The sequence below is a fragment of the Aotus nancymaae genome, unplaced genomic scaffold (genome assembly GCF_030222135.1).
Source record: "Aotus nancymaae isolate 86718 unplaced genomic scaffold, 86718_ANA_hifiasm-v0.15.2.pri h1tg000053l, whole genome shotgun sequence".
Lineage (NCBI taxonomy): Eukaryota > Metazoa > Chordata > Mammalia > Primates > Aotidae > Aotus > Aotus nancymaae.
The window spans coordinates 16,510,333-16,527,098 of NW_026988467.1; the positions used below are offsets into that span (position 1 = coordinate 16,510,333).

General features: G+C 53.2%; 1 protein-coding gene across 1 annotated transcript; it reads left to right on the plus strand.

Moving 5' to 3' along the window:
- Positions 1-1,202: 1,202 nt before the first annotated feature.
- HTR6 (5-hydroxytryptamine receptor 6) lies at positions 1,203-15,802 on the plus strand. The gene is made up of 3 exons (XM_012440257.2): positions 1,203-2,785; positions 13,411-13,569; positions 13,758-15,802. Exons 1-3 carry the CDS (start codon positions 2,072-2,074, stop codon positions 14,205-14,207), a joined length of 1,323 nt encoding a protein of 440 aa, XP_012295680.2. The 5' UTR covers positions 1,203-2,071; the 3' UTR covers positions 14,208-15,802.
- Positions 15,803-16,766: the final 964 nt, after the last annotated feature.

Below are 16,766 nucleotides of genomic sequence, written 5' to 3' on the forward strand. Positions count from 1 at the left end.
TGGCTAAATTTTGTATTTTTTTTTTTGAGCCGGAGTTTTGCTCTTGTTACCCAGGCTGGAGTGCAATGCGCAATCTCGGCTCACCGCAACCTCCGCCTCCTGGGTTCAAGCAATTCTTTTGCCTCAGCCTCCCTAGTAGCTGGGATTATAGGCGTGAGCCACTACACCTAGCTAATTTTTGTATTTTTAGTAGAGCCGAGGTTTCACCATGTTGGCCAGGCTGGTCTCAAACTCCTGACCTCAGGTGATATGCCCGCCTTGGCCTCCCAAAGGGCTGGGATTACAGGTGTGAGCTGCTCCTGGCTGACTTTGTATGTTGATTATGTATTTATTTTCTGTCTCCTTCCACTAAAATGTAAACTCCATGGAGGTGCAGATCTATTTTGGCCACTGTAGTGTCCTGATGAGTCAGAACAGTGCCTGACATCTAGTGGGTGCTCCATAAATATCTGTTGAATGAGTGAATGAATGGAGTCCATGGTATTAACCTGCACAGCAGGGTTAGGCAGAGACTCTTAGCCAGAGGGAAGAGATACAGAGGGAGGCCACACCCAGGGGACACCACAGCCCACGCCTCTGCCTGCAGTGACTCTAACCCACCTGACCTGCGCATTCTCTAATCTGTTCATGCTCTATTAGACTAGGAGTGCCACCAGCTCAGGGACTTCATCCACAGTACCCGGCCTCTTTGGGGATCGGGAGGGTTTCTGCTGGGAAAGGCCCCGGGGAAGGTTAGCCTCCTGCTTAAACTAGCGGGGAAGAATGCCCAGAATTACTAACTCTTTTTTTTATCTTTTGATAAAAAAGAATGCTATTTTACAGATATAGCAACTGAGACCCAGAGGGGTGTAAGGTGATTTGTCCAATATTGTCCAACTCCTGGCTCCCCTGAAAGCCCGATGACCCCGCTGTGAGTGGACAGGCACGCATTAGTGAGCAGTCCATGGATAAAGGCAGGTCACAACCCCCTTTTTCGAGTTCTGCCTGCGCCGCCGCCCCGTTTGGGTTGGGAGGGGCATCCGGGGGTGTGGGGGCTGCCACAGCCGGGTAGGTGACCTCGCGCAGTTGGAGCGCTCAGATCTTCGGCCCACAGGCCCGGGATGCCGGGACCCCGCCCGCCTGCAGGGCCCGGACTCGGCTCTCCCCGCCCACCCCGAGGCGGGGCGCACGCTCCGCGGCGCGGGGACCGCGCGCTCCAAGCTGCACCCTGCCGCTCCTCCGCGCGTGAGGGCCCCTCGCGGCGCCTCCCGGGCTCGGGAGCCCCTGACCCGCCTCCCGCCCGGCCCGCGGCCGCCTCTTCCTTTTGCAGCACCGCGGCGCTTGCCGCAGTCGCAGGCGGCGGAGCAGCCCGAGCGCCCCAGGTACCAGTGAGGGCGGGAGGCGGAGGCGACCCTGCGGCCAGGTGGGGAGGGGGCGCCGCGCGGCTGCTGCCCTCCTCTACCCGCGAGGCCTGGCGGCCCCGGCGAACCCCCAAGCTGCACGGGCCGTGTGCGCCCTATCCCGGTGCCTCCGGTGCGCCAGATCCTGAGACCTGCCTTTCCCCGGGAGTCTTTGCTCCGGCCCCTAGGCCGCCGCCCTGCGTACCCGCCCTGGCGCCCAAACGCCCACCAAGCGCGGGGAGCCTACTCCTGCCCGAGAGCGCTCATTCAATCCCCGCTCTCACCTCCCACGCTCTGCCCCTGGCCGGACGCCTCTCCCCTATCTTGCCGACTGCCCCCTCCAGGGGGCTCTGCTCCCACCCCACGGCGCCCAGGCTTCCTCTTGCCACTTTCTTTAGGGGCCTCGGCTCATCGGGTGCTCCTCCCCAAACTTCCAACTCTTTTGCTCCAGGTGTCCCTGCCCCACCCCCGAGGGCGCCCCAATAGCCACTCTGCGCCCTGCTGTGGTCACTGCCCCCTGACCTAGCGGGACCCAGAGCCCCCGCTCATGTCCCCCGACCTGCCTCCTCCGGGGGGCGTGGTGAGTCGCGGTCTGTTCTCACCTACAGTGCCCGTCCAGCCTGCCCTTCGCCGGGCCCTGCGCCTACCTTCCCGCCACCCGATCACGCCCTCGCCCTCCACCCCCGGTTCCCATGGTCCCAGAGCCGGGCCCCACCGCCAACAGCACCCCGGCCTGGGGGGCGGGGCCGCCTTCGGCCCCGGGGGGTAGCGGCTGGGTGGCGGCCGCGCTGTGCGTGGTCATCGCGCTGACGGCGGCGGCCAACTCGCTGCTGATCGCGCTCATCTGCACTCAGCCCGCGCTGCGCAACACGTCCAACTTCTTCCTGGTGTCGCTCTTCACGTCCGACCTGATGGTGGGGCTGGTGGTGATGCCGCCCGCCATGCTGAACGCGCTGTACGGGCGCTGGGTGCTGGCGCGCGGCCTCTGCCTGCTCTGGACCGCCTTCGACGTGATGTGCTGCAGCGCCTCCATCCTCAACCTCTGCCTCATCAGCCTGGACCGCTACCTGCTCATCCTCTCGCCGCTGCGCTACAAGCTGCGCATGACCCCCCCGCGTGCCCTGGCGCTCGTCCTGGGAGCCTGGAGCCTCGCCGCGCTCGCCTCCTTCTTGCCCCTGCTGCTGGGCTGGCACGAGCTGGGACACGCGCGGCCACCCGTCCCGGGCCAGTGCCGCCTGCTGGCCAGCCTGCCCTTCGTCCTCGTGGCGTCGGGCCTCACCTTCTTCCTGCCCTCGGGTGCCATATGCTTCACCTACTGCAGGATCCTGCTGGCTGCCCGCAAGCAGGCCGTGCAGGTGGCCTCCCTCACCACCGGCATGGCCAACCAGGCCTCGGAGACGCTGCAGGTACCCGGGATGCGCAGGGAGACCCGGGCTGTGGGATGGAGAGGAATGAGCAGTCCAGCAGTCCCTGGGGATCCCCTGGGCATCTCCACTTAGCACACATTTGCTCATGGCCCTGCGTGGCTGTTGTGAGCGCCCACCTTTCTTCTGAACTCCAAACTCAGTGCCTGACCCACCCACCACAGGATAGCTCCATCAGGATGGGGGGCAGGCTTCTCCGAGGTACCATGTACGACCGGAAATTTATGATGGCCCAACTCCCCATCTTTGCCTGGTAGCATCATCGCGCTGGGTTCTTTTGTTGTTGTTGTTGTTATTGTTGTTTTTTAAGAGACAGGATCTTGCTCTGTCACCCTGACTGGAGGGCTGGAATGCAGTGGTGTGATCATAGTTCACTGCAGCCTAGATATGATCATAGCTCATTTCAGCCTGGAGAGCTGGAATCATAGCTCACTGAACTCTTAGGCTCAAGTGATCCTCCTGTCTCGGCCTCCCAAAGTTCTGGGGTTACAGGAGTCCCCGGCTTCTTAAAAAGGAGGGTTTCACAAGCTTCAGGCATTCAAGAACTGCCTGGGATGTCTACCTTACTGCCTCTCCCACCACCACCTCCACATGCACTTAGCACTTTATTTATTTATTTATATTATTAGACACAGGGTCTCACTATGTTGCCCAGGCTGGTCTCGAGCTACTGGGCTCAAGCAATTCTCCTGCTTCAGCTTCCCGCGTAGTTGGAATTGCAGGTTGCCCCCGTGCCTGGCTTTCTTAGCATTTTCTTTAAATCATCTCTTTAATCTTTTTACTTTCATTAATTTGTTTAGAAAGTAAACTTCGTATCTCTTCTAGAAATGGAAAATCTGTACCCCTTGCTATAAATAGAAGGCGATCACAAACACTACTTCAGTGAAGTTGAAGAAGCCCCGCCCCTGTCCCTGAAGTGCAGCTTGGTGAGGTTGAGGTGTTGAGCCTAGGGCTTGCTTTCTCTTTGTAGCATGCTAGAAGGTATTACAAACATGGTAGCATCAACGTGGGACTTACTCTCGATGCACCTAGAAGAGCTGGAAGAGAGCTGTAAAGGGCCGACGTGCTCACTCTGTGATTCATTCATTTTATGGCGTGTCCCTTTACCATCTAAAATCGTCTCCATTCCCACACTTCAGGAAGTCCTGCTCTCGTGACTAAGGATGTGAGAAGTTGGCTGTCTGGGTGAAGCTGGGGCGGAAGAGATCAGGATTCCTGGTTCCAGCAGTGCCGTTACCACACAGATTTTCTTTCCACAAATCTCACTGGCTGGTATTAGGATAGAACCTGGGTCTGTGGCCTTGGAACCTGGGCAGGAGTCTCCCAGGTGCTAACAGCCGCAGCCCCACAATCTGTGAACACTCACTCTACACCAGGCACTGAGATAAGCTTATTAACCTCCAAACACCCAATGAGGCAAGTCCTACCATCACCCCTGTTAGACAGGTGGGGAATCTGAGGCTCAGAGAGAGTGGAGGTTACTTGCCCAAGATTGCACAGCTGGTAAGTGAGGTTCAAACCTGGATCTGGCTGGGGCCATCGCTCTGTGCTGGTGTGCTGCCTGTGGGCAGTGATGCTCTGGAAATCTGTGTTCAGAGACCCCATACCTTGCCCTCCTTTCTTCTCTGTGCCTTCTGGTCTCCTCCATTGGTTCCTCCTGATCCACCTCAGCCATGGCATCCCTGGGCCTAAGTCCTAGAGGCATCTCATCCTTTTTCCACATTTGCTCCCTAGTGACCTCATCTTGTCTCATAACTGAAAATACCACCCACGCGCTGATGACTTCCTACCCGGGCTGCTTACTTGACGCGTCCCCAGCAGAACTCCGGATTTTCCAGGCCCCAGACCTAGTTCCCCCATAGTCTTCCTCATATCAAGTAATGGCAAGCCCATTCTTCTGGTTGCTCAGGCCGGTGGTGTTGGAGGCAGCCTGTGTGCCTCTCTGCTTCTCACAGGCCCTGGCACTTCTCATCTCTCCGTTGCCACGCCCCTGGACTGAGCCCCTCATCTGCTGCCTGGGTTATTGCAGCAGATGTTAGTTAATCCTAGAGATGATTTAAAGAAAATACTAAGAAAGCCAGGCATGGGGGCGAGCGCCTACAATTTCAGCTACTAGGGAGGCCGAGGAGTTAGTTACTCCTGACTTCCTTTTTTTTGTTTGTTTTTGAGACAGAGTCTCACTCTGTCACCCAGGCTGGAGTGCAGTGGCATGATCTTGGCTCATTGCAACCTCTGCCTCCTGGGTTCAAGCGATTCTCGTGCCTCAGCCTCCTAAGCAGCTGGAATTACAGGCACGTGCCACCTTGCCTGGCTAATTTTCATATTTTTAATAGAGATGGGGTTTTGCCATGTTGGCCAGGCTGGTCTCAAACTCCTGACCTCAAGCTATTTGCCCGCCTTTGCCTCCCAAAGTGCTGGGATTACAGGTGTGAGCCACCGTGTGGGATCCTAACTGACTTCCTGATTCCATTCTTGCTCCCTTTCAGCCTTCCACAGTGGCCCCAATGTAATGCAGTTCCTGCCGAGTCATTCCTCTGCTCTGGTGGCCCTGTGTCTCACGTCACCTGGCCCTCTGCCCTATCTGGCCTCCTCTCCTTCTGTAATCCCCTTTGTTTCCTCTCTTTCAGCCACACTGGCCTCCTTGCTGTTCCTTGTACGCACCAAGCACATTCTGCCTCACTTGTGGTTCCTTCTGCCTGGAGCGCCCTTTCTTCGGTCTCCCCCCGATTCTCCCCCTAATTTCCATCATTTCCTTCCAGCCTCTGTTCAATTGCCTCCCCTAATCCCTCTCTCAAGAGTAGCACCTGCCACCCTCCCCAGGTCCTCTGCTGTCCTCGTTTCCTAAGATTTCTCTCCTAAGGCAGCAGCACCTCCTACCCCCTGACGTGTTCTATACCAACCCATTTTTATTTATTTACTGTTTGTTTATTTCCCTCTTCCAGAATGTAAACTCTGTGAGGGTAGGAACTTGTCTTTCTGTTTTCTTTTTTTTTGGGGGGAGATGGAGTCTCGCTCTGTCACCCAGGCTGGAGTGCAGGGGCGTGATCTCAGCTCACTGTAACCTCTGCCTCCCAGGTTCAAGCAATTCTCCTGCCTCAGCCTCCCAAGTAGCTGGGACTACAGGTGTATGCCACCACGTCAGGCTAATTATTTGTATTTTAGTAGAGACGGGGTTTCACTGTATTGCCCAGGCTGATCTTGAACTCCTGAGCTCAGACAATCCACCTGCCTCGGCCTCCTGAAGTGCTAGGATTCCAGGCGTGAGCCACTGCACCTGGCCTGTTTTCCACTGTGGTCCCAGGACTTAGGGGCACCTGGCACATTGTAGGTGCTCAGTACGTATTTATGGAAGGAATGGAGTGAACACGGTGCTTCAGGGAGCCTGGGGCTCCACACCTGTTCACGTGGTTGCCTGTTTTCTCATGCCTTTCAGAGTCAGTTCTTGAGTGTGACAGTCCTGAGCTTTTTATCGTGTGAATTCATTTGCTTGGTGACATGTATTGACACCTGCTTTGTGCAGCAGCTGTTCTAGGCTGTGGATGTGGTGGTGAACGAGACCGACAGCACCTGCCCTCTTGAAATCTGTTGTAGTTGGGGGGACAGACACTAATCATCAAACCCTATCACAATGAGGATTACAGAGCTTGCAAGAGGGGTGCCTCACCCAGCACACATTCAGTCTATTATTCACTGTGGATGTTTGAAGATGAAAGCAAAGCACTCACACAGAGCCCTGAAGTGAAAGGCTGGAGGAGTCTTCATGGGCCGTTTAGGCCAGCGCCTTACCTCTAAGGCAGATGACCCAGGGGCCTCTCAAGCCAGAAATGTGTCTGTTCTAATCCCCCCATTTTCTGGAAAGCCCATTCTTTTGGTTTGAACGTGACATGTGCAAACCCTGCCTCTGTCCTTGCTTTCAAAACCGCTCGGCTCCTAAGCAAGCCTCCTGCAGGCCTGTTTTCCTGATTGCTTGGAGAGCGGCCTGCATTTTGGGGATTTGCTTCTGGGATGCTGCCTCTACTCCACCCTCTTGGGTCACTGCCCCTTCCTCCCCACCAGAGCTGGCTTGGAGGTGGAGGCCCCTCAATGTTTGGAACTAAAGGAAGTGATGAGAATGAATCAGATGTGGGTGCCTTGGACCCCTTCCCTTCTCCTGTGCCCAGCCCCACTTAGCCTTGGTTTCCTGCCCCAGTCCAGCCTCCAGCTTCCCTGCAGAGGGAAGGGAGCTGGGCATAGGTCCCGAGGCCCCAGTTCCTCTGGGGTCAGAACATGGGAGCTGGTCAGCCTTGAGCATTTCATCTCTCCACATGTCTATTTATGGAAACAGGCTTTTAAAAGGCCACTGGTTGGCTTAGGGGTTTCCACCAGGTCTTTCCAGTACCTCAGGACTGGGAGGAAGGGGTCCTGCTTAGCCTTGGGGCTGGGAGTGCAGGCTGGGGATGGAGGAAGGGCTGTGGGGCAGAGTGAGATGCTGCCAGGGAAGGGGAGTGTGCGTATTGGGAGTGGGCTGGAAGACGGAGGCCTGGATGTGGGTGGCACTCAGCCACTCTTGGGAGATTCCAGAGGGTCCAAGGTGTTAGAGACAGTTTCGGAAATGCAGCATGGGCCATCGGCTTGAGGGAGGGCAGCAGGAGAGGCCCAGCCTCTTTCTCTTCCTGGCAGGATTTCTGGGTCTCTGTGGCCCATAACCTCATCCCATCTCTGCACCTCACCTTCCTCCCCACTCCCACCCACCCTTCTCTCCTTCAGTTCCCATGGCTTCCTTCTGTGCACCCGTCTTCCCCTCCCCCTCTCCTCTCCCATCAATTTCTCCTGCTTTTCCTCCTCCCCCTCCTTTTTCACCCTCCCTCACCCAACTAAACATCATTCTGTCTTAATGATCCATCTTCCCTTCCATCTCTGCCTTTCCTCCTCAGAGGAGGAGGCTGTGATCACAGAAATATCTGTGAGGGGGAGGAGGGGGCTGAGACAGGAAGAGGCTGGCAGAGTGACATTGCTCGGCATGTCGGGCTTGGCTGCTGCTCAGAGCCAGGCAGCCTGGTGCAGCCAGAGCTGGAGCAGGAGCTTGGGGGTCTGGCTGCTCAGGGGTCAAGCCCTGCCTCTTTTCCCTCACAGCTGGATGACCTTGGGTAAGGCATTTTACCTCCTTATGCTCCATGGGTCATGACATCTATCACACAAGGCTGTTTGAAGAGTCAATTAGATAATATACACAAAATACCAGGCACATAGTAAGTGCTCAACAAATTTCAGCTAGGCAGTGACTCACACCTGTAATTCCAACACTTTGGGAGGCCAAGGCAGGAGGATCCTTTGAAGTTAGGAGTTTGAGACCAGCCTGGGCAACATAGTGAGATCCCATCTCTAAAAAATATATAAAAAATTAGCCCAGCCCGGTGGCATATACCAGCAGTTAAAACTACTCAAGGAGGCTGAGGTGAGAGGATTGCTTGAGCCCAGGGGTTTGAGGCTGCAGTGAGGTATGGTCAAGCCACTGCTTTCCAGCCCAGGCGACAGAGCAAGACCTCATCTTTAAAACAACAACAACAGTTAGTTGTTCGTGCCCCTCTTTTCCTGTTGTTGGTAAAATATATGCTTCTGGGGAGCTTACACATTTGACCCTTTCTAGGGAAAAAAATCACTGCTGTCAGCAGCACCATCACCATCATTATCGAACAGCTGAGCCAGAGACTAATAATAAACAGCAACAATGATAGCTAACATGTCTATGGTGCTTCCTATGCGCCAGCACCGTTCTAACTTTCTGTATATTATTTTATCTAATCCTTAGTAAAATCCTATGAGGCAGATGCTGTTATAATGCCAGTTTACAGCAGAGAAAGTTGAGGCATAGACAGGTGAAGTAACTCAGCTAGTTTGTAACAGAGCCAGGGTGTGAAACCAGGCAGTCTGGCTCCAGAGTGTCTTGTAACTCTCACATTATGATCAGATGATAGTAAAAAAATTAATTGCCTAAAGGAATATATAGATGCACTTTAAAAATTCAATCATATGGATGAAGGAAAAGACCCCCAAATTCCAGCTAATCACCTTTCACTCCCAGGGACATGCATCAATTTAGGATCTATCCTTCTAGGTCTTTTTTTGTTTTTCTGTTAGGACAGGGTGTCACTCTGTCACCCTGGCTGGAGGGCAGTGGTACAACCATGGCTCACTGCAGCCTTGACCTCTTCTGACTCAGTTGATCCTCCCATCTCAGACTCCTGAACAGCTGGGACTACAGGCGTGCACCACGCCTGGCTAATTTTTGTAGTTTTGGAGAGACGGGGTTTCACTACGTTGCCTAGGCTGGTCTTGAACTCCTGGACTCAAGCAATCCACCTGCCTTAGCCTCTCAAAGTGTTAAGACTATAGGTGTGAATCTCTGCACCTGGCCCTTCTGGGTCTTTTTCTATGTGCTTATGTATTTATACAGCTCCCTAAAGAACCTTAGTGCTTTCTGTTGCATATTGTTTTTCAAACAAATGGAATCATTCTGTATCTATTACTTTGCAACCTGCTATTATAATTTAATAATCATGGAGATCTTTTCATTTGACTGATTCTTTCTTTTAAAACATCAGTGTAGTATTCTGTGGTGGGAAGTCACTGTGGTTTATTTAAAATACTCTCTCTCTTTTTTTTTTTCGCCACCACACCTGGCTAATTTTTGTATTTTTAGTAGAGACGGGGTTTCACCATGTTGGCCAGGCTGGTCTCGAACTACTGACCTCAAGTGATCTACCCATCTCGGCCTCTCAAAGTGCTGGGGTTATAGGGGTGAACCACTGTGCCCAGCCTAAACCACTCTTCGTTTGATGGCCATTTAGGCTGTTTCCAATTTTTTCCCCTCGCGAGTAGTGCTGTGGGACACATTCTTGGATCTGTCAAGAGTGCAGACATGAATGTAGGTGTTGGCTGGAAGCTATCTGTGGGATTGCGGCTGGAAGGGCACTGGATTGTCCTTCAGGCAGCTGCCCTCTGACTGATACAGAAGGGAGATGCAAACGACAGGACGTGGCTCCGTGGGGCTGGGAGCTGGTTACAGGGGAGAGAGAATCAGAAGGGCGACGCCAGCATCAGCCAGATCACGGGGTGTGGATCGGTGGTTGCCTTTGGCCTCAGCTCCATGAGAGCCTCTTGGTGACAGTGGTGGGGTCTCCGCAACCCCACCCTGACTGGGCCTATGGATGCCATCTCCAAACGTGGAAGCAGCATGGTGAAGTGGGCAGAGTGGAGAGCTCCTGGGGCCAGAAATGACGGAATCTCCAACTCAGCTCTTATCTGCTGTGTGATTTCTGGAAAGTCATTTTGCCTCTCCAAGCCTTAGTTGTCTCATTGGCAAAATGAGGATAACAATGCCTACCTTTCATAAAGGTGGAATGAGCTAATAAATATCAAATGCTGATGTGTAATAAGTGCTTGAGAAATGGGGATGATAATGCTGATTTGGGGCCACTCAGGTTTTGGTTGGGAGCCTTGTACTGGCACAGTGTGACCTTGGGAAGGGTAGTGTGTCCTCTACCCCTTCTGAGCCTAGGTTTCCTTCTCCCTTTCCTCTTGCGTGTGTTCTTGAGTCAACTCTCTGGAAAGCAGGAGAAAGAAAAACCCAGAGTTGTTTCCAGGGAGACTAGAGAGGGAATCTCAGTTCATCTTCACCCCCTTCTCTGGAGCTCCTTCCCCCAGTAACTGACCTGAGCTATCCCCCTCAGTGCCTCAGTTTCCACCATGCCCTAGAGCTCTGATAAGATCAAGGCTGCCTCCTGTCCCCTGCTCACCCCAGGTCACTAGGGTCAGAGTAATGCCTGGATGAGACAGTGTCTCCTCCCTCTCCATGCCATCTATTCCCACTGATGGTAGCAACTTGAAAGTGTGGCAGGTCTTAGGAGATTCTTTTGGGGAAGCAGGAGCCTCTTCCTCTAGGCTGACCATGGTGTGGTCACAAAAGCCATATAAAGTTCACTCTGGAGGAGAGAAAACTAGAAGAGGAGAGAGAAGAGTAAAACCTTCTTTTAGTCCCTTGCTAACTTGGAATGACTTTGGAGAAGACTTGTGTATGATGGGGTGGAGGCAGAGGAGAGCATCCTCTAGTCAGCATCTGAGCTGCAGTGTGGTGAGTCAGAACATTTGTCTTGGCATCTGTGCTGCTTTGGGGAGGCCAGAGCTGCTGGCAGAAGGACAGGGCCCCCCGATGTGCTCAAAATCACCCCAACCTCACAACACATATCACTGAACCAGCATCATGGCTACCAGGTATTTAACACCTACTCAACCTCACACACTGTGCATGCATTTATTATCCATAGCCTCACAGCAACGCTGTAAGCTGAGTATCATTTCTCCCATTTTACAGATGTGGAAACAGAGGCTCTCTCAAGATCACAGAGCGAGTAAGTGGTAGAGGCATGACTTGAAGCCAGATCACCTGTCTTAAAAGCCCGGCTTTTGCCTCTGTACAACGCTGTCTCACCAAGACAGAAGGGAGAAACCAAGGCCTCTGTTATGAATTTGTATAACCAATTTCATGTGAAGAAACACATGGAGGGGTGGGGGTTACAACTCTCCCTGCCTCAGCGACCTCCTTGCTATTTTAGAATTAGAATTCCAGTTCCTATGAAAAGACAGCATGTAGTTGGGGTTTCAGCACCATGGACAAGACACCAACTCCGGAGGCCTGAAAAGAGCAGGGGCTGGAAGGAGAGGGCATGCGCAGCAGAGTGGGGTGGGGGTACTGGCTTTGGTGCTCCCTGGAGTTGCCACATCTTGGCTTTGCTTCCTCCGCCTTTCCATCTGTGGAAGGTTGCCTGGGAATCTGGTTCCCCTCCTGCCTCCTTCTGACCTTCTCATCTCCCTACACCCAACCCACCTCTGGCCTCACTAAGCAGGGCTCTCATGCAATTTAGGAACTGGGCAAATCCCAGTGCCGGGAAAATCCCTTGCTGTAAAAGCCCAGATGTGTTCCCAGACAGCACACACACCCTTTGCCTAGCTCATGATGAACTGTGCACACCACTGCACACGGGTATTAAATAGTAAATAGAAGTGGGCCTAATTTTGTGTAAATCTAAAATGAAAACCCACATTGATTACAAAAACACATGGTTTAGGGGAGGGCTTCACATCCCAGCCTTCACGGATTCCTAGGGGTTTCATGGTGGAAACCTAGAGACTTCAAGGTCATTTCTGAACCTTCTGGAAGTGTGGAATGTTGTTTTCATGTCTGTGTGTGTGTATAAAAATTTATAAGCCTTTTATTTTCTGGGGAGAGTTTTTTTGTTTGTTTGTTTTTGTTTTTAGATTTCATTAGCTTTTCAAAGGGCCCATGAAGTTTAAAAAGTTACGAGCACCACTGTGCTAAAGAATTATCCAGCTCAGAGAGCCCTTTAATGATTTGGGACTGTGGGGACCAGTTTGCAAAGTCAAATTCTAACTTCCCAGTGCCCATGTCTTTTTTTCAGTGGCTGCTGGGAAGTAGCTTCTATCTCCTCCTGCCTCCTACCCCCTCCTCCTCTTCCTGTTCACTTTTGAGAATGGAGTTGCCTGCCAGTTCGCAGTATCATTGAGTTGTAAAATGCCAAGGTCACCAACATCCTTAGGAATCTATATTTAGTTGCAAACATTTGCTTTGTGCACACATTCTCAAAAAAGCCTTTCTATTTTGTGGGGCTCAAGAGTAATTACCCATTGCTCCCAAATATGAAGAGAATCCACATATAAAGCAATTGCCAACCTCTGGACAGTAACAGGTCCTCTTGTTCAATTGCAATTGATTTCTTTCTTTTTCCTTTTATTTATTTTTTTTTTTGTGATGGAGTCTTACTCTGTCCCCCAGACTTGGAGTGCAGTGATGTGATCTTGGCTCACTGCAACCTCGACCTCCTGGGTTCAAGCAATTCTCCTGCCTCAGCCTCCTGAATAGCTGGGATTACAGATGCCTGCCACCACGCCTTGCTAATTTTTGTATTTTTAGTAGAGGCAAGGTTTTACTGTGCTGGCCAGGCTGTAACTCCTTACCTGAAGTGATCCGCCTGTCTTAGCCTCCCAAAGTGCTGAGATTACAGGCATGAGCCACTGTGTCTGGCCATCTGCAATTGATTTCTGTAGTGCCAAAGGCTTTGGAAGGTGTTGGGCTCATTGTAATGTGTGTGTTGGCCTGTGTCACGTATTGTCTTTGCAGGGATGGCTTTTCTTCCGAACCATCTGATTTGTGTTTCAGGTAGTGTTGGTCTGTCTCATTGCACTTCCTAGAGCTCCTTATGAAATTCTGGGTCAGAGCCAGGGCTGTGTGAGACCAGGATCAGGGTTCAGTTTAGGTCCACGGTTGAGGCTTGGTTTGAGAACTTGGTTATTATAGGGCCTATGATGGGTGTCAGGGTTCAGTGGGGGACCAAGATCAGGGCTTAGTTTATTGCTGATGTCAGGGCTTAGCCTGAAGTAAGGGTCAGGGCTAAGTTTAGGACTCTAGTTGGGGTTCAGTCAAGGAATAGGGCTCAGTTTAATCCTGGTACTAGGCTCAGTCTAGAATTAAGATTGAAGCTCAGTTTGTGGCTAGGATCAGGGTCAGATGGGGGCTCTTTCTCAACTGACTCATGTGGACTTCCTTCCCACAGGTGCCCAGGACACCACGCCCAGGGGTGGAGTCAGCTGACAGCAGGCGCCTGGCCACCAAGCACAGCAGGAAGGCCCTGAAGGCCAGCCTAACGCTGGGCATCCTGCTGGGCATGTTCTTTGTGACCTGGCTGCCCTTCTTTGTGGCCAACATAGTCCAGGTAATGTCACAGCAGGGGTCAGGTGAGTCCAGCCCTTGTAGGAGAGGCCCTGGATCCCAGCCCAGGCAAGGGGGCAGGGGAGGGCAGGCTGCTTTCATGGTGCATGCATGTGTCCGCTCCATCCATGCTGGGAAGGGAGGCCTGGGTCCTTGCCCTGGGACCAGGCATGACACATCCCATCCCCTCAGGCCGTGTGCGACTGCATCTCTCCAGGCCTCTTCGATGTCCTCACATGGCTGGGTTACTGTAACAGCACCATGAACCCCATTATCTACCCTCTCTTCATGAGGGACTTCAAGCGGGCACTGGGCAGGTTCCTGCCGTGTCCACGCTGTCCCCAGGAGCACCAGGCCAGCCTGGCCTCACCATCATTGCGCACCTCTCACAGCGGCCCCCGGCCCGGCCTGAGCCTACAGCAGGTGCTGCCGCTGCCCCTGCCGCCTGACTCAGACTCAGACTCAGATGCAGGCTCTGGCCGCTCCTCAGGCCTGCAGCTCACAGCCCAGCTGCTGCTTCCTGGTGAAGCCACCCGGGACCCCCCGCTGCCCACCAGGGCCACTGCTGCCGTCAACTTCTTCAACATCAACCCTGCGGAGCCTGAGCTGCGGCTGCATCCACTCGGCACCCCCACGAACTGACCCGGGCTTGGGACTGGCCAGTGCGGGGCTGGACTGAGCAGAACCCAGACCCTGAAGCCTTGGGCCAGCTCTTGGCTAAGACCAGGAGGCTGCAGGTCTCCTAGGAGCCTTCTGAGCTCCAGCAGGGGGTGCACAGAGCCAGCCCTTGCTGCCCACTCGAGACCCCTCACATGCAGGGATCAGAGCTGACTCAGATACTGTTTTCTGAAAGATGCTCCACTGTTGGGTGAAATGTGTGTGTGAAGGATGGGCTGGAGGACTCCGGATGTTAGGGAGAAGGACCTCTTGGTTCAGGGTAGGATGAAAACAATCATGCCCTTTGCCCTTTCTGTCAGGCTGGAGGGAATGCCCCCACCTGCAGGCACGGATTAGTGCTAGGCTGAACCCCTCGCTACTCACAGCGTAGTCTATGGACAATCAGCATTGCCATCGCCTTTTGGGAGTTTGTGAAAAATGCACCTCTCTGCCCCTGCCCAGACCTGCTGAGTCAGAACTGCATGTTACCAGGATCCCAGATGAATCACATGCCCACTACAATTTGAGATGGTCTGGCTTAAATGATCTTCAACCCTGAGAATGATTTGCTGGACAGTTTTTGGACCCGCCAGTCCCCCCACCCTGGGATATATGTGGCAGCAGCTGCACCTGGGAAGCAGGCAGGCATATATTTGGGCCTCTGCTCTACCATCTCTGCTCTGGGGCCTGACACAGGTTACTTCACCTCTCCGAGTCTCAGTTATCCCATGTGTAAGACAGAGTCATGATGCCTACCTTGCAGGGTTGTCTTCAGAATTAAGACAATGTGTGCCCAGCACCCAGTACATGGTCAGTTAAGTGGTACGTTCTGTTGTTACGACCCCTGGCTGTCCAGGCTCCTGGCCTCTCTGGCTGTGGGTCAGGAGGGGCTGTTTGTTCCCACTGTTCTTTTTCCATTTTCCTCCCCCTCTTCAGCCCCAGCCCGGGCTCCCACAGCCTGACTCTGGTTCCCCAACTCCCTGTTTTGTCTGCTGGGTAGGGACCCCATCTCTCAGGGACCCTCCCAGCTCCCAAGCTGTTGCTTTACCTCTCCTAGGGGCAAAAGGGGCAGGTGGCAGTTTCTTTTGCAGCCTCAGGGACTGGTTTTCCTCGATCCTGGGGGGTTCTTGGACCTAGAAGGGAACAACTGATGGGAATAAACCCAGTCCCTTGCCCCACCTCCCTCAGCTTTCCCTGGGGTCAGTGAGAGAAATGGGAATGGTAGCTACTTGGGTCAGCAGAGCAGAGTCGAAGAAAAGCTGTCCCTGGTGTGGGGTAGGGGCCACAAGGCAGGCAGGTGGACTCTGGCACAGGGGCCTTGTTTTCTGGGGGCAGGGAGTTGGGTAACTCTTGGTCTCCACAGTTTACTTGCCATAGGTCCCTTTTCAGCTCTGCCTCCCCAAGTTCCATCAACACGAACTCCCGGGGGTCCTCCATGGCTGGCCTGGCGCTCTCCTTGGTGCTGATAAGACACAACTCTGGCCCTGGCCGCTGGCCACAGAGGGGCCATGGTGCTTGTGGGGCTTCCCCTATTCCCCAGACCTGCCCAAGGGGACTCTCAATAAAGTCTAGCTGAAGGCCGTGGCTGTTGTGTGGACTGGATTCAACTAAGGGGCCACTCGGGGCTTGAGAAGCAGCTGGTGTAGTGGGAGAAGGCCTGGGTGTAGATGTCCTAGGTCCTGTTCCAGATTCTGCCCCTTCAATTTGGGACCCCAGCAAAATCTTTCCCCTTTCAGAGCCTCCATTTCCCATGTGTGACATGAGCAGTTTGGTTTAAAACTAACAAGAGTTGCATAAATATTTGTTTTTAAAATTTGTGTTTTAAGAGTCAGAGTTGACCAGGCACGGTGGCTCACACCTGTAATCCCAGCACTTTGGGAGGCTGAGGCAGGTGGATCACCTGAGGTCAGAAGTTCAAGACCAGCCTGGCCAACATGGTGAAACCCCCTCTCTACTAAAATTACAAAAAATTAGCCAGGCGTGGTAGCAGGTGCCTGTAATCCCAGCTACTTGGCAGGCTGAGGCAGGAGAATCACTTGAACCCGGGAGGCAGTGGTTGCAGTGAGCCGAGACTGTCCCATTGCACTCCAGCCTGGGCGACAAGAATCCGTCTCAAAAAAAAAAGAGTCGGAGTCTCACTCTGCCTCTTGAGTGTTGACTGTGGCTAATTTTTTTTTATTTTAATTTTTTTGTAGAGACCAGGTTTCGTTATGTTGCCCAGGCTGATTTCCAATTCCTGGCCTCAAGCGATCCTCCCACTTTGGCCTCCCAAAGTGCTGAGATTACAGGCATAAGCAATAAATGTGTGTCGAATGAACAAATGAATACACATACATCTGAGCAGTGATCTGGCTCCTATGTTCCACAACTCTAATTTCTGCTGCCCTCCTCCCACCTTCCCCAGAGCTTGTTAATGCTTCCTCTGCCTGGACCTTGATTTCTCCATCTGCACAATAGGGGCAGATTATCTCTGGCTTTATCATTCAGAGACCGTGAGAGGAACAAAGAGGAAGGGTCTCATGGATGCAGACCCAGTGGCTTGGG

Excerpts from the sequence above, each read along its gene's own strand:
- HTR6 (XM_012440257.2), top strand. The coding sequence starts at position 2,072 with ATGGTCCCAGAGCCGGGCCCCACCGCCAACAGCACCCCGGCCTGGGGG. Across the intron at positions 2,786-13,410 it reads AGGCCTCGGAGACGCTGCAG|GTGCCCAGGACACCACGCCC; the intron begins GTACCCGGGATG and ends TCCTTCCCACAG. Across the intron at positions 13,570-13,757 it reads TTGTGGCCAACATAGTCCAG|GCCGTGTGCGACTGCATCTC; the intron begins GTAATGTCACAG and ends CCATCCCCTCAG.